The 23834-nt window shown below is 44.1% G+C and overlaps 2 protein-coding genes across 7 annotated transcripts in view; one reads left to right on the forward strand and one right to left on the reverse strand.

The window, feature by feature from the left end:
* Window positions 1-210: 210 nt before the first annotated feature.
* GCHFR (GTP cyclohydrolase I feedback regulator) lies at window positions 211-14620 on the reverse strand. Of its 5 annotated transcripts, none has more exons than XM_088670826.1 (4): window positions 14520-14620; window positions 8934-9028; window positions 2815-2940; window positions 211-986 (listed from the first exon to the last, which is right to left on the reverse strand). In XM_088670826.1, the coding sequence occupies exons 1-4, from the start codon at window positions 14553-14555 to the stop codon at window positions 806-808; spliced, it is 438 nt and encodes a 145-aa protein (XP_088526952.1). In that variant the 5' UTR covers window positions 14556-14620; the 3' UTR covers window positions 211-805. The 5 variants fall into 5 exon arrangements, with proteins under 5 accessions (XP_088526952.1, XP_088526958.1, XP_088526956.1 ...); XM_088670832.1 differs by having other exon boundaries at window positions 14495-14620; XM_088670830.1 differs by lacking the exon at window positions 14520-14620 and adding an exon at window positions 10738-11223.
* An 8809-nt stretch (window positions 14621-23429) lies between these two features.
* The window catches only part of RMDN3 (regulator of microtubule dynamics 3), a 33769-nt gene continuing 33364 nt past the window's right edge, over window positions 23430-23834 (forward strand). The window contains exon 1 of one of the 2 annotated variants that reach the window (XM_088670843.1): window positions 23430-23672. The gene's annotated coding sequence lies outside the window, so the exon portion shown is untranslated. Of the gene's footprint in view, window positions 23750-23834 lie in introns of both variants that reach the window. The other variant, XM_035111252.3, reaches the window with a different exon arrangement.

Raw genomic sequence — 23834 nt, forward strand, 5'->3', positions numbered from 1 at the left:
CCAACTCTACAATTCTATGATTCTACTAAGGCTGTGGGCCTCTGATTCATTATCTGGCAATGCAGGAACTGGCCCATATGCAGGGTTATCATCTCTGTACTTCTAAAGCCTTTTAGCGGCAGCTGCTCATTATTTCTCAGAACTTCATTCAAGAGTTAAAATGCTTGCCTGCTGCTACTTCAAAGGAATTAAACTCGGGACAATGTGAAGTCTGTTTGTTAAATTATTTTATTTTGCCAGCTATTTTAAGAACAGCTTACTGCATAAACACAGTTCCAAATAATGCCAGCAATGAACGGACTGGTACAATTACAAAACTGATGTTCAAATATTTACAGGACCTTTTGCCTACATTTTCCAGTTTGCGTATAGAAGGGGTAGCTAAAAAAAAAACCACATTCAGGATTCTGTTCATACTCTTTAACTTGAATGAGTACACCCTAGATTATTTTAAGCTTGGAGATATGCTGTGCTTACTGATAATCAACTTGTTCTGCAGCAGCATCTGCCCCTTTCTCAGCAAAGTAACCATCTTATAAGCTTGGCCCTTTTCTCCCTCCAGCCACTCTAGCCTGAAAGAGCTACTTTAATGCCAGCTTTTCATCATTCAACAGGAACAAATGAGGATAATGCTGCTTTATTGGCAATTCTGGACTGGCATTCCAATTAATGCTCAAAAAGGATTGATCTCTTCAGACCAACGCCAGCCCTAACTGGGCCACCTTCCTATGATGTGCTTGTGGTAGTGGTACCTATTTTTCATAATGCCTTAAAACGAGTGACACGCTGGAAAATGAAGGCAGGACTATGCTGGGCGATTTACAGCAATATCTTGGTCAGAGAGAAAATCTGAGTTCTCTGTACTTTCTTTGTGGAGGCACCACACCAGTGTCTGGCCCACTCCCGTCATGCTGATCACGCGATAACCACGCTTCTCCAGCTTGTCCAAGACGATCCGAGGGGCATCCTGCACATAGTATTCCCAGCTGTTGTAAACAAGATGTGGAAACAATGAGAAGAAGCAGTTTCCCAAATAACTTCAACTGAACTGTAACCACCACTTGGGGAAGGCTACCAAATTTCCATCAAGGTTCTGACAGCACAATCGGTAAACATAGAAAGTAACTGGACGTGTAAACTAAAGTGATGCAGATCAGGATTATGCCCAGTTACGGCTTTGCCATCCCAAATTTTCAGAAGACTTAGGAGAGGGTTGGGAAACCTCAGGCCTTGGAGCCAAAGGTTCTGGCCCTAACCCGGGGCTTTCCAAACTTGTGTGTCGCTAACACTCCCCGCGCTCCTCGGGCTGGAAAGGGGTTGGTTTAACCTCTGGTTTGCTAGTAAAACTGGATTACTGTGTCGTGAAATGATGCATGTCTAAAAAGTGTGTCACCAACATGAAAAGTTTGGAAAGCTCTGCCCTGACCAGTACTGTCAGCAGAAGTCCTGCACAAGGCCATCTGCTTGTGCAATGGGGTTTCCTCCCCTCTCCCTGAACTTGCAATTGGCTCTTGGGGTTGTGAGAACTCCCAGAACAGCACACCAGGGAGAAAAGGGGGAATTGTTCGTCAGGCAAGCTGATATGCTTTGTGCTGATGGAATGATCAGAAGAGAGCAGTGTTAGAAACTCAAAACTAATGGCCAAATGGCACCTTAAAACCTAGGTTGCATTCCCCAAAACTAATGGTATAGGAGCCTTTTTTATTTTTTACCGTATTTTTCGCTCCATAAGACACACCTGACCACCTAGTTTTTAGAGGAGGAAAACAAGAAAAAAAAATTTGCTTTCTTGGATTGTCCTAGGCATAGCAGCCAACTCCTAGAAGCCTCAAATTAAATATTTGAGGAAGTCATCGTCCCCCCAGGTTGATGGGCATTGTCATTCATATAGTGTGCATGCACTTTGTCTTGAGATCAATTGCAGTGATTCTCAACCTGTCGGTCCCCAGATGTTGTTAGACTACAGCTCCCACTATCCCTCAACTCCCATCATCCCTAAGCTCTGGCCTTGCTAGCTAGGGGCGATGGGAGTTGTAGTTAGCAACATCTGGGGACCCACAGGTTGAGAAAGGCTGATACGGTATGTGAGGTGGGACTTACCTGCCCCCCCCCATATTTTATTCAAGTTGGAAGAGGGAGGGAGGGAAGGAAGGGGTGAGAGAGAGAAAGAGAGAGAGACAATGAAGGAAGGGGTGAGAGAGGGAGAGGGAGAGAAGCAGCCCTCTCTGCTGTCACGGAAGCAGCCCAAGAGCCGGTTTCCTGCTGCGCGCGGCTCCGGCCCCAGCCTTCGCTCCATAGGACGCACGGACTTTTCCCCTTCCTTTTTTGGGAGGGAAAAAGTGCATCTTACGGAGTGAAAAATACGGTACTTTGCAGTGGAATTTGTTATTGTTATTCATTTCTATGCCACTTTATATTTAAAAGAAAAAAATCTCAAAGCAGTTTACAACTAATTAAAATATCAAATAAAACAATCCAGAATAAAGCAGATTCAAGCTTCAAGGAAAATACTTCAGATCCTTCTCTAAGTGATGTTTGCCTTTCCCATATTTATTTACCTACTTAATTTATAAAGCTGACCCATAACGGAAGTACTCTAGGAAGCCAATGTGGCATAGTGGTTATAGCGTGTCGGACTAGGACCTAGGAGATCAGGGTTCAAATCTCCACTCAGTCATGAAGCTCACTAGGTGATCTTGGGCCAGTCACAGCCTCTTAACCTACCTCACAGGGTCGTCGTAGGGATTAAGGAGGGGGGTGAACAATGTACTGCTTGGAGAAAATGGTGGGAGATAAATAAGCTCTTCTGCTTACCTGCTTAGGAAAGCTGGAGGGGCCAGCCAGCTGGAGATGTCAGTTGCCAACCTGGCATCCAGAGATCTCCATGTGGTCACCCACACCAGTTGCAAAATGTGCCTGGCGGCTGGGGAATTTCTAACACTGGAAGAGAGTGACATTGAATTCCTCCTTAAATCTGGCCGTTGGGACTCTCCTCAGGCCAAACCCCTCACTAGCTCTGGTTCACACCCTCCTTGAGTGTCTTTGCCTGGCTAGAATGTGCCTTTGAGCCCTGATAATGCTTCTTACTTGCTTGAACAGGGGATACAGAGAGAGAGATGTGAAGAAACTACCCTACAATATACAAGTAGAATTCACAACTATTGCTCCACCCACTTTTGCCTCTGGCCCCACCCACCCCTAGCATGTGGCTCCTGCAAGGTTGCCAGAAGAGAATGGAGCAGAGCCCTCATCCTGAAAAAAGGTTCCTGGTCCCACCCTAGGGGATACAAGAGTCACTTTGGTGATTGTAATCTTCCAGTCAAACTTCTATTTCAAGATTTGGAAAAGGGTGCAGAGAAAGGCAAGGGCCAGTATATTCTGAAGGAAAATCACCTAGTATTTCTTCAGCATCTCAAAAACATAGCCGGGAGTGATTGTGAAATATAGAGGTGAAACTCGGAAAATTATAATATCGTCGAAAATTGCATTTATTTCAGGAATGCAACTTATTTTTATTTTTTATTTTTACAAATGCTTTCTTTTGGAAATTCCACAGTAATAAAACAAATAGTTACAATAATACAAAAATAAACAAAACTAAACATGGCTACTACATTTCATTAATTACATTCAATTTATAATTGACCCGCCTAACGACAAATAATTACAATTACAACAACAAATAAAGGCTTGACATACGGTATCTTGCTTTGCATGTCATGCATCTATCTCATATATTGGTTTCACCTTTTAAATTGCATTATTGAAATAAATGCACTTTTCGACGATATTCTAATTTTCCGAGTTTCACCTGTACATTTTATCCAGTTTGTGTCTGCATAGCACATGCACTACGAATACTGGTAATCCTATCTTAAATGTCTTGTTACTCAGGAAAAGTAAGGCCCCCTTCAATTTCAGGGCATATTTAATGGATGTAGGGAATATTGTTGTACACACCAAAAAGCAATTTAATATTGGCTCCATCACAGAAGATCACAGACATGATTAACTCATTAATCTTGAGCAATATGTTAAATCATAAAGGCTAAACCTATTAGCTAGCCTTTTACAAGGAACAGGGAACAGGTTGTAATATGGCAGTAATTAAAGCATCTCTATGCAAGAAATATCAGCAGCTCCACTTCTATGGGCTGGTCAAAAAGTGTGTAAGTATTATCTAACTCTGTGCCTGTTGCTTTGGATAGTAGGCCCCATACAGACCAATCACACTCTCTAGAGCAGCTTATCCAACCTGGTGCCCTTCAGATGTTTTGGACCGCAAAGCCACTTCTGAGCCTGCGACGGAGGTGGGGTTGTGGGCTGCCCGACTGTACCATCGCGTAGGGGCTGCAAGCTCAGCCCCTACGCGATGGTAGGTTCCCGCCTGCGTCACCCCCGACCGGCCAATGAGGTCGGTCGGGGCGGGGCCACCAACTTTAAAGCGCTCCGCAGGCAGGAAAGCAGCCCCTTTCTTCCCTGTTCGCCAGAGCGAACAATTCATCAGCTCTTGCCAGCTTAGGTATTGGCTGATCTAGATAGGATTAGCATGAAGCTTAACACACTTCATGGCAGAGTGACGTCAAAACCAACTGTACTGTAAATGCAAGTTTGGAGTTGAACTTGGCTGTGGAATCTTCAGCATATCTTTTCTTTTTTCAGTTTAGGGATCACTTATAGAAACATTAAAATGCCCTTTGAATAATGAGGAAATAGGAAGGACGGCCTACAACTTGGGAATCTAACTGATAAGAAGAAATTAACAAGGGAATCCAAACTGACTGCTCTTGATACATCCCAACTAATAAAGGATAATCAGCATCGCCGAAGCATTTTTGACATTTCTGTGGTCCTTGCCACATATTTGGGGCTAGGTGAGAGGTCATCTTGCTCCGTGGGGAAATCCATGGCTGTGTGTGACCCGGATTCAAGCCACACAATCTCCATTTGTTTAGGTACTTTCTTGTTAACTACATTCGTAATCCCAGCTGATGCATGCTTGTTTTGAGATTTCCAGGCTCACTCCAAAATACTTTTTTCAATTTAAAAAAAAAATCCACTTGCGCCTTTAAAACAGGGGTGGGGAATGTGTGACCTCCCAGTTCCGGCTGAACCAGAACTCCCATCATCCCTCAACATTGACCATGCTGGCTGGAACTAGAATCCAACCATATCTGGAGAGCCACAGGTTCCCTACATCTGCTTTAAAACTAACAGGATTTATTTTACTGAAAGAGCGGGTTACCTGCACGATCATTTAGTGCAACTGATTTTTTAATACATTTAAAAGCTACTTAGTTATAACACTTTAAGTGTTGTAGATATGCCCTTCACAAGTCATTTACAACTTGGAAGGGCGCCATAACTGCTTAGAAAAGCAATTTACCCTTAGTATGGCTCAATCTCCACCTTGATAATTTAATAGGCCTCCCTTGGTTGTGTTCCTACTTGGTTCTCTGAACTGATCCCTCTGACTTAACCTTCTTGGAATGCAGGTTTTCACACCCACAGCAAAGATGCCAAGTATAGCCCTACATTCCACCAAGGCAGGTTTGTTTTTTGGTTTTCCCCCTCTTCCTCCTCTTCAATTACAAAAGGGAGGAGGCAAGCTACGCAGCTTTTCACCGTGGCAACGGAGACAGGAAAAGCATCCACTGACTAAACATTGATTGCATCCTAGAAATGGATGGGGTAAGAATTAGAACTTGTCATGTTTGGGGACACGTCAGCCAAGTACAAAAGTTGACATGAGGGAGTGACACTTCTCACAGCAAGCCCTAGAGCAGGGAAAGGCCACGTGCGGCGCCCTCCAGTTGTTTTGGATTACAAACCCCATTATCTTTGACCATTGGCCCTGCCTTCTGGGGCTGATGGGAGTTGCAATTCACAAATTCTGGATGGCACCATGTTGCCTATATCCATATCTAAAAAAAAGTCTCAGGCAGGATTCCTCTCGCATCAAGGTTTTTAATGCTTGGTGTTTTATGTTTTAAGACAGGCATCCCCAAACTTCGGCCCTCCAGATGTTTTGGACTACAATTCCCATCATCCCTGACCACTGGTCCTGTTAGCTAGGGATCACGGGAGTTGTAGGCCAAGACATCTGGAGGGCCGCAGTTTGGGGATGCCTGTTTTAAGATATGCTGAAAGCCACCCAGAGTAGCTGGGGAGACCCAGCCAGATGGGCGGCATATGGATAATAAAGTTGTTGTTGTTGTTGCATCCTACCACATAGTTGCCACGCACCTGCTGGAAATGAACAAGGACACTTCTCTGGTGAGCACAAGAACTCAGCGGCAGGCGTAAGGACTCTTTTTCAGTCTAAAAGCCGCATTCTCTCATGTACTGCCTTCCAGGGGCCACATGCCAGTGGTAGGTGGGGTCAGAGGTAAAAGTGGATGCAGCAATTGATGCAATTCTTACCTTTCGACATTAGGCTACATTCCATCCACACAAAAGTCAGAGGGTTGTTTCCCCCCACATGCACACACCTGGAGGGGGCTTGGCCTAGGGACAGTCTCAAGGGTCAAAAAGAGGTCTCGAGGGCCACACTCATCACCCAAGGCTTAAAGGTCCTCGCTCTTTCTTGAAAGCACTTGCAGGAAGGCAGCTGATCAGAATTCTAGGGGGCCCCTCAAGACAAGCTGGTGCTTCCAACAAATGCCATTTTCCAGCAATGCAATTTTACACATTAAATCACTTTTTCTCTGCTAATAAAATAGTTGCTTTCAAGTACAGTATAAGCTGTACGATCAGGGAATATGACAATGAGAAGGGAAAGAGCAGAAAACATCATTAAGAGTACATTGTGGTTTTAAGAAGGGCATGATTATAAATGACGGGGGAAACACTAGTTCTTCTTCACCATTTCTTAGTTCTTATCTCTGAGGTAAATGTTCATGTGGGAGGAAAATGTTCCTTAATTTTCCTCTTCTTCAAATCTGAAAGACTTGTTTGTTTCAAGAGATTTTCAGTCTCACCTTATAGTTATGAAACAATAAAGCAATCACCTTCAAAACTGTGTGTTTAAATCGTAATTAGAGGGTTCTGTATTGTGTGGGGACCTTCCACAAGTATAGGAGGCTTCCTGCTTCAGAAGTTCACTCTCCAGCATTGGAGGGTGACAGGAACAGTGATGGGGGCTAAAAGTTTTGGGTGCTCTTCATCACACAATGCTACTTGTGGGGGAGATTATAACACCTGAAAAGGGCTTTTGACATACTTGAAAGAATGTCAAAGGAACACCAGACTGAAAACAGACTGAGGACGGGAAGGGGGGAAATGCACAAGGCAGTAGTTGAACTAATGATGAGGAAGTGGTAGAAAATTTACTCTGCATGCAGAAAGGTCCCAGGTTCAATCCCTGGCATCTCCAGGTAGGCCTGGGAGAGAGCTCCACCTGCTGCTGGTCAGTGCAGGCAATATAGAGCTAGATGGACCAATGGTCTGACTCAGTGCAAGGCAGCTTCCTATATATTTAGGGGCTGAAGCAAGATGAGAGTCCCGCAAGGGACAGTGGCTGGAACACTCCTCCTGAAATTTCTCAGGATGAATGGGCCTTCATTTTTTTACTTTTGTTCCAACCCTATTCTGGCATTAAGCCCTCACACGATGTTTACTGCATGAGAGGAAAAGTGGGGCCACACTTGCTGGTCACAACCCCATTGCCCACCCCTGCTGCCCTCCATGCACTGGATGCATGCATGCACTGGAGCCTGACCTGCGAGTGTACAAGTATACAGCAGGCTTTTTGCTTCAGATTTCCCCCCTCCCTAATGCATGGATAGCAGAGGCGGGGCCAGCAGGGGACGAGATGGAAGGGGTGGATCCAGCAACCACAGCTAGGCCTGAAGAGGACTCTTTTCATTTACTTTGGACTGAAGTCCAGGAAACATCTCAGCAGCAGGGTGGAGTGTTCCATCCATCCTAAAGAATACACATAGTTTTCACAGAGCTGAATGATGAAGGTGAACAGCAGGGCATGTTGTTGTTTAGTCGTTTAGTCGTGTCCGACTCTTCGTGACCCCATGGACCAGAGCACGCCAGGCACTCCTGTCTTCCACTGCCTCCCGCAGTTTGGTCAAACTCATGTTCGTAGCTTCGAGAACACTGTCCAACCATCTTGTCCTCTGTCGTCCCCTTCTCCTAGTGCCCTCCATCTTTCCCAACATCAGGGTCTTTTCCAAGGATTCTTCTCTTCTCATGAGGTGGCCAAAGTATTGGAGCCTCAGCTTCACGATCTGTCCTTCCAGTGAGCACTCAGGGCTGATTTCCTTCAGAATGGATAGGTTTGATCTTCTTGCAGTCCATGGGACTCTATGCAAACTATGCAGGGCATAGTTTGGCCATAGATGCAGTGTGTGAGGAAATGTTTTTAACCACTTAGATCAGGGGTACCCAACATGGTGCCCTCTACATGTTGACATAAACTGTAGACACTGAGTTGGTAATGGACTTTTCACCATGCCTCCAAATGCTTAGATTCCAATTCACACGTGAACATATAAAAAACTGCCTTACACTGTATGAGTCAAACCACTGGTCTATTGAACTCAGTATTGCCTAAAAACTAAACTAAAGTCTGGTTCCCATATTCACTTGGCTTATCTACACTTGTTACTTTATTTTTGTTTCATTTACACTAGCAGCTGGATGTGTGGACTGAAATCCACTGAAAAACCACGGGTTTGAGAGGTGATAGGAACATCTTGCCTGCAGTGCTGTAGCTGTGATGGCCTATTCACACATGCAAGGCACTATTTGATACTGCAGGCATCCCGGTGATGAACACAAAGACATGTGAATTGCCCATAAGTATTGTATTTGCAATGCACATGCAAAATCAAAAGGCAAAAGTCACATTATACTATCAAAATCTCTGACTGGTTAACCAAAGGATGGAGAAGCAAAAAAATGGGAGATGAAATACTTACAAATGGTTCCCCAACATGTTTCTTTTCGTGGCCCCAAGGTATTGCATCAGGTTTGGGTCAGAATGCTCATCGCCAACCATGGTGGGCCCAACCTCCTGTAGGGGGAAATACCTGGTTTCATTACTGAAAATCATATTAGGATCAGGGCATTCATTCATTCTATCTAGCAAGAGTGTCTAATCCATCTAATACAAGGATCAGGAACTTGCGGCCATCCTGATGTTGATTGAAGACTCTTATTTTTTCCTTATTCCAATGATGATATTATTTATAGTGATTTAGAGACTTTTATGCTGTTAAATACATGGCACAGGAAGGTGGACACAGCAGGCATGCAAAACGAAACATTCTTCTAGAGCTCCTCCTTCTGGCTGAACAAGGGACACCAGAATTTCCATATGCAACATTTATCCTGCCAAATTAGTTATTATGCTTAAATCCAGATTAACCAGAGAGAAGAGAAACACAGTGAAAGGTTAGAAGAATAACTATTTAAACAGTTATGCTACTTAGAGGCACTTAGGAAGCTGAACCAGCCTTAGCTGCAACCAAGATCACTAGCCACACTTTTTACTAGCCTGCCCGCCCAAACTTACAAGTCGTATCAACCTATAAGGGGAGCAGGGAGAGTGGCAAAGAGAACTTCCACTTCTTTTCCATGAGGAAGAGGAGGAGCAGCTTTGACTAATTGCCTGGAGCCACTTCCTACTCACCACAACCTAAGGGGGAACCATTTGAATGCTTGCAAAAATCTTACTTAGATCTCAAAGGAGCCACTATGCAGTTGCAAATATACTGCTTTAAAATGTTCAGAGCATGGAGTCTCAAAAGATGCTAAGAAGCAACCTGCCTTTTACCCCAAAGGTCAAGATGCTTGCCAAACAGCAAAGGGAACCCACAATGGCTGTGCCTAATGTAAACGACAAAGAGGCTGCAATGCTAAAAGGGTCCACTGTGTGACCAGACCACATTTCAGGAAAGGGAAAGAAGAAAACAGTGCAACTGCCAGCGCTCACTGTGGCATGCACTGCAGAGTAATGTCTACAAGAGCACGCCACAGCCAAATGACCTCGCAAACCCTCTTGTCCAGCAGAAAACATATTCAGTGCAACAGCGTTTCCTGGCCAATTTGTCCAGGAAATGACTTGGCATTCCAGCTTCATAAGCCCTTTGAGTAAAGGGACCGAGTGCTGCAGGAACTGGCCAATAAGCCTTGTATATCCTTGGACTGTATTTAGGAAAGAGAAACTTACACTGTTTGAAATGGCTGTAGGCAGACAACAAAATGTTGTCACCCTGTGATTTCACCCTCTTTATTCATATTAGCTAATGGTCTAGCCAGTGTTCTAAAGCTTCTCAAAATTCACTCCCCTTTCGTTTCGTACAAAATATGCATTGCAAATAAAAAATGCCAGACACTATAGAAAGCTAGAATTTATTCATACTCAGGGTGTAACCCTAAACAAATTCATTTGGGAGCAAGTCACCCTGAACTCAACTTACTTCTGAGTAAACAGTAGGATTGTGCTGTTTGTTGCTTAAGCAAATGTGTGATCTGTTGGTGGCAAGGGAAAATACTGTATGTATAAAAAGGAGAATTTCTAGATGCCAAGATCCAAGTCTGGGGCAAGTACTCATTGGTGAGAGAGTTTTAACATCACAAAATATGCAGCAAAGTAAAACATGGAAGTATAGGCTGCTAGACCTTTAAATTATCCCCCTGTAAATTAAAAACAACAACAACCCTTCTTCCCCAGCATAAAAAAAGACCACACATTTGGTCAGTTAAAAATGGTTTACTTACAAACTCTGCAAAGGTCATATTCATGTGCTTTCCCACACAGCATTCAGGAAAAGTTACAGGCAGTAAACCTGCCTTAGTGACAGTGGTAGAAGTCCCTAAATTATTGGTATAGGAATTCAAGAGAGGCTTGTTAGAGCCATGTGGTCTGAGCTTGGAGCAACCAAGGTAGGCTGACAAAAACAAAGTCTTGATTACCTAGTCCCTCCCAAGATGGGCTAAGCCATGCAAGACGGCTTACTCTACGGTCTTAACCCCTTCATGCATAAATTAGACCTAAGCACGTAGGTTATTTGAGGCTGGTTATCCCACATGATCTGCTACAGATTTCTTTAAAAAAAATTTTTTTAATGTGCTGCAATGTAGAGTGTACCACACAGAGAAACAAGGGAGCAAAGGTGAAACTTGATAGAGCTTTTCCTAACATATGAGGGCAATAATATCCATTTGTGTATCAGAGAGGAACTGGACTTTAAAACTTTTATTCGATTTTTAAAGGACAATTGTGCAACCCCATTTGATTCACAATGTACTATGACACACTGCCTTTGTGTTTACAGATCAAAATGACTGGAAGTTTCTTCCATTTTGCCCTTTGCCACTCTTCACTCAGTTTCCAGTTGTTTTGTAACTCAATTTCTTTCCTTTGCTAACATTCAATACATCTAGCCCATGCAGTTTGATACTCTGGCTGGCATGCAGAGGCCTCTGCAATGAATATAATCGGAATCTGCTAGAGTCTTTACATAGCAAGAACAGGGCAATACGTCACTCAGGTTGAGATTTAAAAAAGCTAGACTCAAAGTACTTCCCGACAGTCACTATTTTGCAGAAGGGATTTCCCTGTATCAGGAGGTTTTTAATGTTTGATGTTTTATTACGTTTTTATATGTGCTGGAAGCCACCCAAGAGTGGCTGCGGAAACCCAGTCAGATGGGTGGGGTATTATTATTAATTATTATTAAAGCATGCACTGTATCAGAGATTTAGGTTGGTGCAATGCAACAAATTCACTTCTTAACAATCTTTTTGCGGCTCAAAAAGCAACAGGGAAATGCACAGGGAAATGTAGGATAAATGACTGATTAATGGGAAGGCAAGCAAATCAAGATGAATGCTCATAGACATACAAGCACCCTATAAGCAAATCAGAGCGACCGCTCAACAAAGACTGGTCACAGTTTAATTACTACATAAGCTTTCTGCAAGTAGAGGGAACTCTGTGCAGGTCTGGTGCAGCAGCAGAGCCAAACCTAGGAGTAAGGGGTGGCTCCAGGCATGTGTGCTTAGTAAAGCAGAAAAGAACTGGTATATGTGCCACCATATACAAAGCTGTAGGTATTCTGTGATTCCACAAAAGCAAAGAGTACTAAAAGTGGCACTGGAACCAGAAATTCAGCTTTACAGTTTTCATTTCCTTTCCCTTTGCTATTTAACTCAAGCTTCTAGTCCTTATGGGCAAAAATAAATTGGAATGTGTGGGGGCAGTGCTGAGCAAAGACCAAGTGACATTTTCAGTTGGCTAGGAGATGCCCAGCCTTGTCCATTCCATGCCCAGTACAATCCAATAAATATCGACTCAGAAGTAAGTTTAATGATGCATGATCTCAGATGTGTTTAGGATTCCAGCCTAAATTATGGGAAAGAGTGGGTGAAGATATGCCTAATCTGCATTATGTACACAGGTCGCAAAGAATGGGAGTTACCATGGCGTGGAATCTTTCAGCTGTATTTTACAGACTGAGCAGTGCTTAAATAATATCACAGTGTATGCAATATCACAGTGTTCCCCAACCTGCATGCAAGGCATAAGCATTACTACTTAGCTCTGGTCCTTTTCCTAGGGTTTGCATCACATTACATTTTTAAGTGTGCAGATAAAATATAATGCGTCAAGCAGCTTTAAATGTGCTCATTTGGTTCCATCTAGACATATACACATACACATTTTTGTTGTTGTTGTTGTTGTTGTTGTTGTTGTTTAGTCGTTTAGTCGTGTCCGACTCTTCGTGACCCCATGGACCATAGCATGCCAGGCACTCCTGTCTTGCACTGCCTCCCGCAGTTTGGTCAAACTCATGTTCGTAGCTTCGAGAACACTGTCCAACCATCTTGTCCTCTGACGTCCTTCTCCTAGTGCCCTCAATCTTTCCCAACATCAGGGTCTTTTCCAAGGATTCTTCTCTTCTCATGAGGTGGCCAAAGTATTGGAGCCTCAGCTTCACGATCTGTCCTTCCAGGGAGCACTCAGGGCTGATTTCCTTAAGAATGGATAGGTTTGATCTTCTTGCAGTCCATGGGACTCTCAAGAGTCTCCTCCAGCACCACAATTCAAAAGCATCAATTCTTCGGCGATCAGCCTTCTTTATGGTCCAGCTCTCACTTCCATACATCACTACTGGGAAAACCATAGCTTTAACTATACGGACCTTTGTCGGCAAGGTGATGTCTCTGCTTTTTAAGATGCTGTCTAGGTTTGTCATTGCTTTTCTCCCAAGAAGCAGGCGTCTTTTAATTTCGTGACTGCTGTCACCAACACATACACATACAAATCACCAAACACATAAATACATATATGCATACTTATTTGCCTGCATATACATATATTGTATAAATGCCCCTCTTACAGGTCTGTTTTGAGGATAGAAAGAAGGAGCACCCTATATGCTGTTTTGAACCCCTTGGAGGAAAGGTATAAATATACAAAATAGCAGCCTTCTGACATTTTTTGTAGGATGAGCTGGTGTAGTGCAGTAGCTTAACAGTCTAATATGGGAATCAGGAAATCCTTGGTTCAAATCTTACCTCAGGCATGAACATAGATAATATTAACCTAACTACTTTCTTTGAGCCGCAGCATCCGATCTACAATATGCGAGTAATAAAACTGCTCTACCTTGTGGAGCTGTCATAAGAATTACAACAACAATGTACTGGTATGTAAATTGATTTGAATACTAAAATCTTCTACATAAATAAGCAGTATTAGTCATTCCCATGTAACAGAACTTCTGGCAGCGTTATTTAAATTTACCATCAGACTCAAGCTGCTTGTCGTGCAAAGCTACAACGTATTGGATTTCAGTCCGTTATTTTTGTCAAGGAGAGAAAAAGCGCTATCGGTTTGTAATCTAGGACATGCAAACTGTCTTATCATGCAACTATTTTACAGAATCACTGGTTGCTTCCATCCTCAGCCTGAATAACAGCAACTTTTAGCATCAAAAAGGCAAACTTGGCACCCGTCTGATACACTGGGATATATCCACAGTAGGTTCATGCTAACAGACAGACCACCCTTGGGACCATCGCTCAGCAGAAGGAGCCACCTGTCGAGCATCCGTTGAGACCTGTAAGTTACCTGGACAGTTTAGCAGGTGGCATCCCTGGAAAAGGAAACAAACCAGAAAACAGCCAGGTATGTTTCGATCCATGCCTAGACCCAGGAGGGTTTTGCCAATCACACCGCCACCAGCCCTAAACAACACAGAAAGAGACAGCCCCATCGGGCTCCGAAAATACTCATGCACGCTCAGGGGCCAAAGCAGGAAACAAGGGCCGACCGCTGTTTAATGCAGGGAGGTATTGCCGGGAAGCAACGGCACCTCCTGCAAAGGCAAATGAGATCAACTCCTGCCCGCGCCCCAGTCCACCTCTGCAAGCGGACACGGACGGGCAGCAAACAGTTCGGGGCCGTCCCTCGCATTCCTGGGCATGGGCACCGACGCGCTCCTGCTCAGCACCAGACCGGCAAGCCCACCTAGAGCTCCCCTCGAGCTGCTCACCATGCGGATCTGAGTACTGATGAGGACGTACGGCATGATGCCCCGCCGCGCCGCGCTGCCCCCAAGGTGGCCGCCGCTCCCGCACGCCCTGCTTTTGCTGCGCAGCGCCCACGTGACATCCTGCCAATCCTCGGTCACGCCCTCGCTCGAAGGAGCCAATCGGCGAGCGGGCTGCGGCGCTGGAACGCGAATTTCTTGGCCTTGGGGGCGCGGGCGGCTTAAGGGGCGCGCGGCGGCGTTCGGTCGCTTTTGCGCTCCGAACTGGACTGCCAGGGGGTCACGTCGGGGGGAACCCTCTCGTCTGCACCCTGCTGCGTTGCATACCCGGGTGGGTCACCCCACAGCCACCCCCTCTGTGAAATATACGGCACGATACACCTGCCGATCTTTCAGTGCGATCCTATACATGTCACAAAATAAGGCATGCATAGGACTGCAAACTTTAGTTAGGGTCTCCCGCTGAAATCGATGGCAATGAGAAGCATTTCAGTTCGGCTGGATCGATGTAATATAGTCTCTGCTTTTTTCTGTAGAAAATGTGTAGGGGTACTCTCATTTTGACTCTATAAATTCAGCATTTTATAGTTCAAATTGGGAAAAATAAATACAGTAAATGGACAAAAGTACAAAGATTCGCAAAATGTTTATGGGTATGCGTACTCCTGCGTCCCACCCGCCCCCCATAAAAAAGCATTGCATATAATTAAAAATATTTACCACAGTAATCTGCCCTTGCTGGGGTTTCCATTCCTTCCCTGAAGGAGTGGGCATGTAACTTGCGGGTACTCCTGAATCCTTTGCTGTCACTTGAAGCTCAGGTGGCCTCAAAAGGAGAGGCTGTGTGCCAGAGATCAAGTAGGATGGGGGGGCACCCTCAATGGTCAGTTAGTTAGAAAGACAAAAGGGAAATTTAGGATGGAGTTTTGTGGCAGTTTCTAAAAATCAGCAAGCTGAAGAAAGGGCCATGTTTTTGAGGATGTCTAAATTTCTGTTTGAATCCAGGACTATGTCTATGGGGGCGGGGGCAGAGGCAGTGCTCTGAAACCCTCCATGGCAGGCTCAGGTTGTATATATGTGTAAATAAAGCATAGTATCTTAAAGAAACCAGTCTCCGCTGTGCCTCATTTCCAAAGGAAACACAAATCCTGGGTAAGTGCCTGGACCCCTGGAATCTCACACTGTTGTGGAGGTTGGGGTGGCTGGTAATAATACCATTCATAGACTTCCTTTAAATATAGCAATAAGCTTGAAGATTAGGGGAGCGATATTTCACTCATTTTTTTTTTGCTTTTGAACCAGGAGGTGGGGCTGTGCACAACAGAATAATAATATTGAAATAGCAAATGAGCACGGAACAGCCTCTATATACTGTACTCATTTCCTTTGTCTTGTATTTATTATTTTATTATCTTTGATGGAAAAAGCACAAACTTCTCAGGGTCCCAAGGTATAGTCGGAGGACACATGAGGCCACTGTCTTTTTAAAGCTGATGAGGTCTGGATCTGGGTCAGTGCTGGGGTGGGTGAGTACCCGAAACCACGTACATTATATGCTGCCTTGAGCTCCATGATGGAAGAAATATAGAATATAAATATTAATAAGTGATTCATTTGTAGTTTGACAGAGCATCTCATTTTCTGCTTCGCTGTTGCTTTCATGGATTTCTTTGTTCAGTCGGCATAATTTTAAATAAACTCAAACATAACAAAACACCCTAAGCCTCAAATAACCTTCATCCAAAGGAAACCGAATCCAGGTGTGTGCTGTGCCCACGGAACTTTTCATCACTCAGAGAAGTGGGGTGAACATAACATCAACCAATTGTGCTCTGAGCTTTTTCATGCAATTCATGTTTAAGACGGCTTGAGGTGATTCAGCTGCCTCGTAAATTGTGGTATGGTTAGTTTACATAATATTAGGATAAATGGCTTTTTAAGCAAGGTCTATTTGTGTGTGCCGTTTTTGTTGTTGCAACAGCTTTTTCAAATTAATGCTTTCTGCTTCACTCTATAAGTGCTACAGCCAATCTTTGAGTTTATTAAGATTGTTCATAGTTTATTGAGATCAGCCACATTATTAAATTAAGAGATAGAGAGCTTCCTACACAGAGCGAACATCCTTTTTCTATCCTTCCTTTCAGTATAAAATATATTCAAGGCAGTTTACAAACAATAATGCAACTATAACAATGATTTGCAACAAGGCTAGAAACAAGGAAGCAACTTTTACAAAGTTAGCAACAAGGCTAAAAGCAGCAGTAGCAGTACAATCCTTAAAATGGGGTGGGGGTCCACCAAAACAGCACCCTGAAATAAAACAGTACTTGCTTCTTGTCTAAATAAAATCAACCTTCTTGGGAGGCTGCACCATGGCCACTCTCTAGCACCCACCCACCATACCTCTGAAAATTTAAGTGGGCTCTTAAAGGGAGAGGTAATACTTGATATATAGTTGGTTCAAGCTATGTCTGCCTATCAAATTAGTATCCACTTGGCTGATAAAGGATTGGTGTGATCTGATTTGCGCACAGTTTGGACAATTCTGTTGGTTAGAGTGGGGGGGCTGATAACGCCAGGTTTGCAGGTTCAATCCCCATATAGGACAGCAACATATTCCTGCATTGCAGGGGGGTTGGACTAGATTATCCTCAGGGTCCCTTCCAACTCCACAATTCTATGATTCTACTATCTGATCTACCAACTCCAGACAAGCCTGTCATCCACATTATGCACACTGAAGCCTGCAGACTATCTTCAAGGGCCGTGCATTGCAGTAATCTACAGTAATGTGAAAGTGATTACGGTAGAGCAGGATAAATTGAGGCCAGGTCTGGTTTATCCAGGAAAGGGTACAGGTTGGCATAAAAGATTAAAAGGTCCTGTCATTACTGCTGCCTAGGTACCCAGGAACAGGACTTGATTGAGAAGGAACCCCCAAGCTGTGGATCTGATGCTTAAAGAGAAGAGAAACCGTATGTGTACTAGTGATGGGAATGCACTGGAGCCTGTAATGTGCACACAGCCTGAGCAACCAGTGATGCATTCAAAAACATTTTCTGTTGTGGCTCCCCAACTATGTAACATCCTACCCTGGAAGCTCAAATGGTGGAGACCATGATGAGTTTCTACAATCAAGTAAAAAAAACCTTATTCTTCCAGGCGTTTGGGGTGAACGAGTGAGGCCACATTTTCAGTATTTTTAGACTGTTTCTTGTTTATTGCTTTAAGTGGTGTATTTTTATTTTTATTTTAGCTTTAAGTGGTGTATTTTTTGTAATTGTTGTTCATGATATTCTCGAAATTACACACACATTGCTATAAATGACAAAAGACAGAATATAATAATTACAAGAAGTTACATGGTTCCTTCCTTCCAACTCTACGATTATGACTTGAGTTGATAATATTGAAATGCGCACTTAATATATTTGGATGACTAAAAACATCACTTGCACATTCTCTATTTCCCCCCCTTTCTTATCCCTAGGTTCCCACTTCTTTTGTTTCTCTGTTTACCTGGGAAAACCTCTTTTGTGTTTGTATAAACTTTCAACCATCCCCATTTTACTGGAGTTGAAGAGATTATTACAAGATGAAAAGTCTGACAGTGTGTTGACATTGCAGCGAAAAGTCACATGCAAATATAACCAGCCCTGGGAACATAAAAGTTATTATTATTTCAAAAAAAAAAACCTACCGGTACAAATTTTTACAAAAAATTGGCACATTATTAAAGTAAGTAAAGAAATTACATTTCCTTTCTAGTATTCTTCTTAATTATTTAAGCTTACCTTACTCTGGAATATTACCTTGTCACTGTCCTTTGATCCTGCTCCATGAAATGAGGTCATGGATTTGTGTGTGTGTTTATGATGGAACAATGGTTTTCATTTTGATGTCATGAGTAAAGAATTAAGGACTTTTCCTGTTAGCATGAAGAAATAAAATCAAAAACAAGAAACATCTGGGAGAGAAAACTCTAATAAGTAACATTTTGTACTAACCCAATTACTAAAAACAAATTAAATCCCAGCAATGCTATTCTGGCTACAATATGGGCTGGCTGACCCATTCAGGATTTTCTTATCTCTTATATGCATTATTTCTTTGGCTTAATCACTGCCGGGTTTTGTTTTGACCACAGAAGAGCATAACCGAAAAAGGATGGGGCTAATTTAATAACTATCACATCTAAAAGAAGGGCAATAGCTCAATAGTAGGAAAAGCTTAATTCCTGACATCTGTTAGGGTGTCCTGGAAGTCCTGAAAAGTAACTCCCAGTCTTAGTAGGGTTAAGTCTGACTCAGGGCAATTCATTTTCCCACACTTGTCTTTCAAAGTGGGCAATTTCTAGAAAGTTCAGAGATGTCGGACTCAAGGCAGCCTGGGAGTCACCTATAAACCTATAAACCTGGTCCCCAATCCCAGATGTCTGGAAGCTGTTGTTACTTCTGACTTGAAGGATGAATATTGCTATTATTTTATCACCTTCTGATTAAAGCTGCAATCCTACCCACACTTATAAGTAGGTCTTATTGAATTTGGTTTAAGTGTGCATAGGATTTGGCCGAATTTGGCTTATATTATAACATTGAACTTGTTGATCATGAACATGGCTGTGCTTAATGGGTTTTGACCATAGTCTGACTCTGAATATTGTTGCCTGGTGGGTTTAGTTTAAAGAGAACAGCTTGATATTACTTTCACAAAGGCTGATGTTCCAACACCAGCCAAGTCCCAGAAACACAGTCCAAGCTATGATTTATAATACAGCACTGTCTAGATAGGATCTTTAATATCCGCAAAGGCCTAACTTCAAACTCCCGCTGTCTTGAGCCTCTGTTATTCCTTCACTGATAACAAATGGATAGTGAATAATAATTTGAAGGCTTGCAGCAATGTAGTTTCCTTTTTCCACTCACCCGTAGGGATTTGTCAGATGAAATCTATTCCATTTGCTTTCAACCCAAAGCTCTTACGTCAGCAATGCAACCCGACAGGCCAAGAGCAGATTTCTAACAGTATTAGATAGCTGGAACACTCACAGACTTCAGGGAACTGAACTGATATTATCTGTATGATGCAAAACCAAATATTGTTTGCTGGGAAAAAATGGAAGTTTGGTGACTTGCAAGTGTAATCCGTGAACGCTTAAACATGTCAACTTGCCCTATGGGATTACTATACGTTGTTTATAACAAAGTCTTGCATCACCAAACTTTGTGACTTCTAATAAGGGATGTTCTGGCATGAGCCCCACCTCCCAATTTACCCATGTGCATTGGCACAGCCACTATGTCACTGACCTTCCCGTGTTGCACACAACATCTTCATATGTCTCCTCCCAACCCAGCCAGTAACAGACCGTCCCAAGTTGTGAGGGGAAGATCTGCAAGGGGCTTTCATTGACTTTAAATTGAATGTGAATTGAATTATCTTGCACAATCGGGGACCCCACATTATCAGTGTTCCCGATTGCAGTGGGGCATATGTGGGCATCCTTGCTGCCTTCCACTTTTGGAATGTAGGAAGTTGCCTTATACAGAGCCGGGTCATTGTTCCATCAGCTTTTGGTCGATAAAGCATTCTGTGGCTTTTTAACTGTTTTTGTGGGAGGGGTTAATTGGTTTAGTTTTGTCTTAAGTATTTTGTGTTCTCCTTTTGTATTTTTATGTTGTGAACAACTGCCCTGTAATCTTCAGATGAAGGGCAGTACAGTATACAAATTTAATAAATAATAAATAAAAATAATGCAGATGGAGTGATCTGATAACCATTATAAGCAACCAGGACCTGGTAGCCACTATGCTATATTAAGACTAGCAGAATGACCTGACAAAAATGATGTGCAGGGCTTGGCTTGGAATTCTTTGGCCTGGGTGAACCCTAGATGTTGTCCAATTAATAAATGACATTTTCAGGCTTACATTGAATGGAGAACTTTAAAATATGTGGTTACTGTATTTTGAGGCTGCTGTAAGTCCCAAGGGGGAAAGTGTGCTGCCACAGAAGCTGTAAGATTAGATATGTGTGATTCAAATTTCCCAATGTGCAGTCTTCTTCATTTATTAAACCTGTATCATAACCTCCAGGGTGTATGGGGGACCCTGTGTATGGGGGACATGCTTCTTGTGGGATAGTCTGTCCACTTTTGGTCCCCACCCAGCAGTCATCTCTCACCTGTAGCTACTACAAGCTGTCAGCATGCAACAGCAGCCATACACCAGGAATGGCTTTGACTGGCCAGCTAAAGCAGGTGAGGGTAGCCGATCAGTCTCAAACTCTTGGGGAGTTAGGGACTTCACCTGTGTGCGAAGAAAGGCACATTGAACTGATGAGACCAATAGTAGGTCCAACAGCCAGGAAGGTGATTTCTGTACGTCCTGTAGAGGGAAGTGAGAGGCAGATGCGGCTCATCAACCTAGGAAGGTAGTCCATCTAGGAGACAGAAAACACTGATGCTAAACCTCCGTAGGTCATAATCTCCCCCTAAAAAGTTGAGAGCTGCATAGGTAGAGATAACTCCCTGCCGCTTAACTCCCAAAAAACTATTTATACCCATATGGTCCAGCATCCTGTCTCCCACAGTACTCTCCTACTGTTCTCCCCCAACAACTGGCATTTAGCAGCATACTGCCTCTCATCTTGGGAGAACATATCCATCATGACTCCCGGTCAGGGCCAGATTTAGGTTTGATGAGGCCCTAACCTAATGATGATAACAGGGCCCTTTATATGTCCAGCTGTCCTTTGTCAACAACAAACTGTCACTCTTTTTGTGTTGAATATATGCTATATGGCAGGCATGTCCAGCTTCCAAGAGACTGCGATCTACTCCCACTATAAAAAAAACAACTGGCAGTGATCTACCCACTGGATTGACTAAAGTTGTTCAGCGCTTTTTTTGAAGGAGGGTGGGAGGGGTCCTGTGATCTACCACAGGCCTCCTGCAATTTACCAGTAGATCACGATCTACCTGTTGGTCATCCCTGCTGTATGGTAATTTATGGACCCAAAAAGTATCTAAAGCCATTTGTCACTGTTGCTGTATGTAGGTTTTATTTTATGTGTTTTTATATTATATTTTGGAAATGTCATACGGTTTTTTTTCCTTTAATTTCCCCCCCCCCCCCCCAAGAGAGTGGGGTCCTAAGCTGTTATGTACTGAGCTGAATCCTAGAACAATAGGATTCAGAATCAGCAGTCTGATTGGTCCGCAGGAGCTACCCAATCCAACTCCAGGTGGAAGTGAATCCGCAACCTGATTGGCCTGCAGGAGCAGCCAATCAGGCGGCTGGCAGAAGTGAATCTGCAACCTGATTGGCCTGTAGGAGCAGCCAATCAGGCTGCAGGCAGAAGTCAATCCACAACCTGATTGGCCCACAGGTGTAGCCCTGAAGTAGCCAATCACGCAAGGCCCATTGTGTAAATAGTATATATAAGCAGATGGTTTTGGGAAAAGGGCATTCTTCTCTTCTTCTCCTTGATGACTATGAGCTGAATAAAGAGCATGAAATTCACTCTCGACTCCGAGTATATTTCATAAGCTATAGGTTGTTTAGCATATGGTTACCAGACGTCCTCGTTTCCTGGGGACAGTCCCTGAATTTACAAATCTGTCCCCGGACAAAATCCATCCCCAGATTTCATTTAATGTCCCTGGATTTGTATTTTAAGTGTTGTAGATTTATTAGTAGGGAATGAATGTTGTGTGATTGGTTCAACGGCACAAGACATATCATATGGGGACTTCTGGTGAGGCAAAATGGTGGGCGCCACAGCAGCGAGCAGCTCCTGGAGCCAGCCAGAGCCAAGTGCACTACTAGGCTGGCTCTGGGCTGCTGAGACTGCTGCTGTCACTGCCAAGAGGGAACTGGGGACGCCTGGCGTGTCAACTGGGGAAACCACTGATCCCTGCAACCCAAACTGAGCCGGGAGCGAGAGTGCCGCCACCCAGCCGACTACCCAGAGGTGCTCCGGGGCCAGTAAAAACCCCAGGGAGAAGGAGGATAGGAGAAGGAGAAGGAAGAGAGAGAAAGAGGAAGGAGAAAAAAGAGGGGAGCCCTGAACTTGCCTCGCTGCCGAAGAGGAAAGGTAGGAGAGCACTGGGAGGGCAAGGAAACGTGGCCAAGCCCAGGCCTGACCTGAGCCTACTCCATGGTGGCTAGCGCTCCAAGAGAGCAGGCCGGGGGCCAGAGGAAGGCCGCATGACAGAGCAGACCACAGAAGAGAAGAGATTACTTTTTAAATTAAAAATAAAAATTAATATTTTTTTTATTTTCAAAAAAATAAAAAAAAGATTCCCCAGATTCTCTTTTAAAAAGCTGGTAACCTTAGTTTAGCTTATACATAAATCCGGCACTGCTCCCAGCCATTGATGCTCCCAAATCCACCCCAAGCCCTTTCAGATAATTGCACCATTTGGAATCAGGGCATCTCCCAATGTGGCAAGTTAGGGAGAGAACAGCCTCTGTATTCATTGTAGCCTACATACCACTAGCAAACGTCTAGTCTCCGGCACCCAGTTGCTCCTGATTCCACCCCTCGCCCCAGTCTGGTGTTTTCCCCACCCGTGTTTCCCTATTGCTCAGGCATAAGTAAACTCGACCCTCCAGCTGTTTTGGGACTACAGCTCCCATCAACCCTAGCTAACAGGACCAGTGGTCAGGAATGATGGGAACTGTTGTCTCAAAACATCTAGAGGACCGAGTTTGCCTATGCCTGCTATTGCTCGTTTGCTCCTCAGAGGGAGGCCGGAGCCTCCACTGTGGGAGGCAGTAACGCAGGCTTCCTCAACCTCGGCCCTCCAGATGTTTTGAGACTACAATTCCCATCATCCCTGACCACTGGTCCTCCTAGCTAGGGATCACGGGAGTTGTAGGCCAAAAACATTTAGAGGGCGGGGTTGACCTCCTGGAAACACTTGCACTCCGCTCCTGCTTATAGGCTTCTCACGGGCGCCTGGTTGGCCACCGTAAAAACAGGACCAGCCCCGGCCGCTGGTCTGATCTGACAGGGCTTCTCTCTACGTTCCAGAGGCGTGGCCTTCATTTCTCTCCGTCAATTCTCCGCGCCACCTTTTCACCGGCGGAGGGATGAGCCGTGCCCAAACGTCATTTCTGTGCGTCGGCGAGAGGACTGGCCTGCGGCTGGGTAAGGGGGAAACGCGGGGAACGAGGAGGCTGGCGGACGGTGGCCGCACGAGGACAGATCCAGCGAGAAACGCAGCGGTAATTTAAATAGCTGAAGAAGGAGCACTTTGAAGTTTTCACTCAGCCTTCTCAAGCGGCTCGCGCGCAGCAACCGTCGCCTTGC

The sequence above is a fragment of the Zootoca vivipara genome, chromosome 1 (assembly GCF_965207765.1).
Source record: "Zootoca vivipara chromosome 1, rZooViv2.hap1.1, whole genome shotgun sequence".
Classification (NCBI taxonomy): Eukaryota; Metazoa; Chordata; class Lepidosauria; order Squamata; family Lacertidae; genus Zootoca; species Zootoca vivipara.

Excerpts from the sequence above, each read along its gene's own strand:
- GCHFR (XM_088670826.1), bottom strand. The coding sequence starts at position 14,555 with ATGCCGTACGTCCTCATCAGTACTCAGATCCGCATG. Across the intron at positions 2,941-8,933 it reads AACATGTTGGGGAACCATTT|TGTTAGAAATTCCCCAGCCG; the intron begins GTAAGTATTTCA and ends ACTCTCTTCCAG. Across the intron at positions 987-2,814 it reads CCTCCAGCTTTCCTAAGCAG|CTGGGAATACTATGTGCAGG; the intron begins GTAAGCAGAAGA and ends TGTTTACAACAG.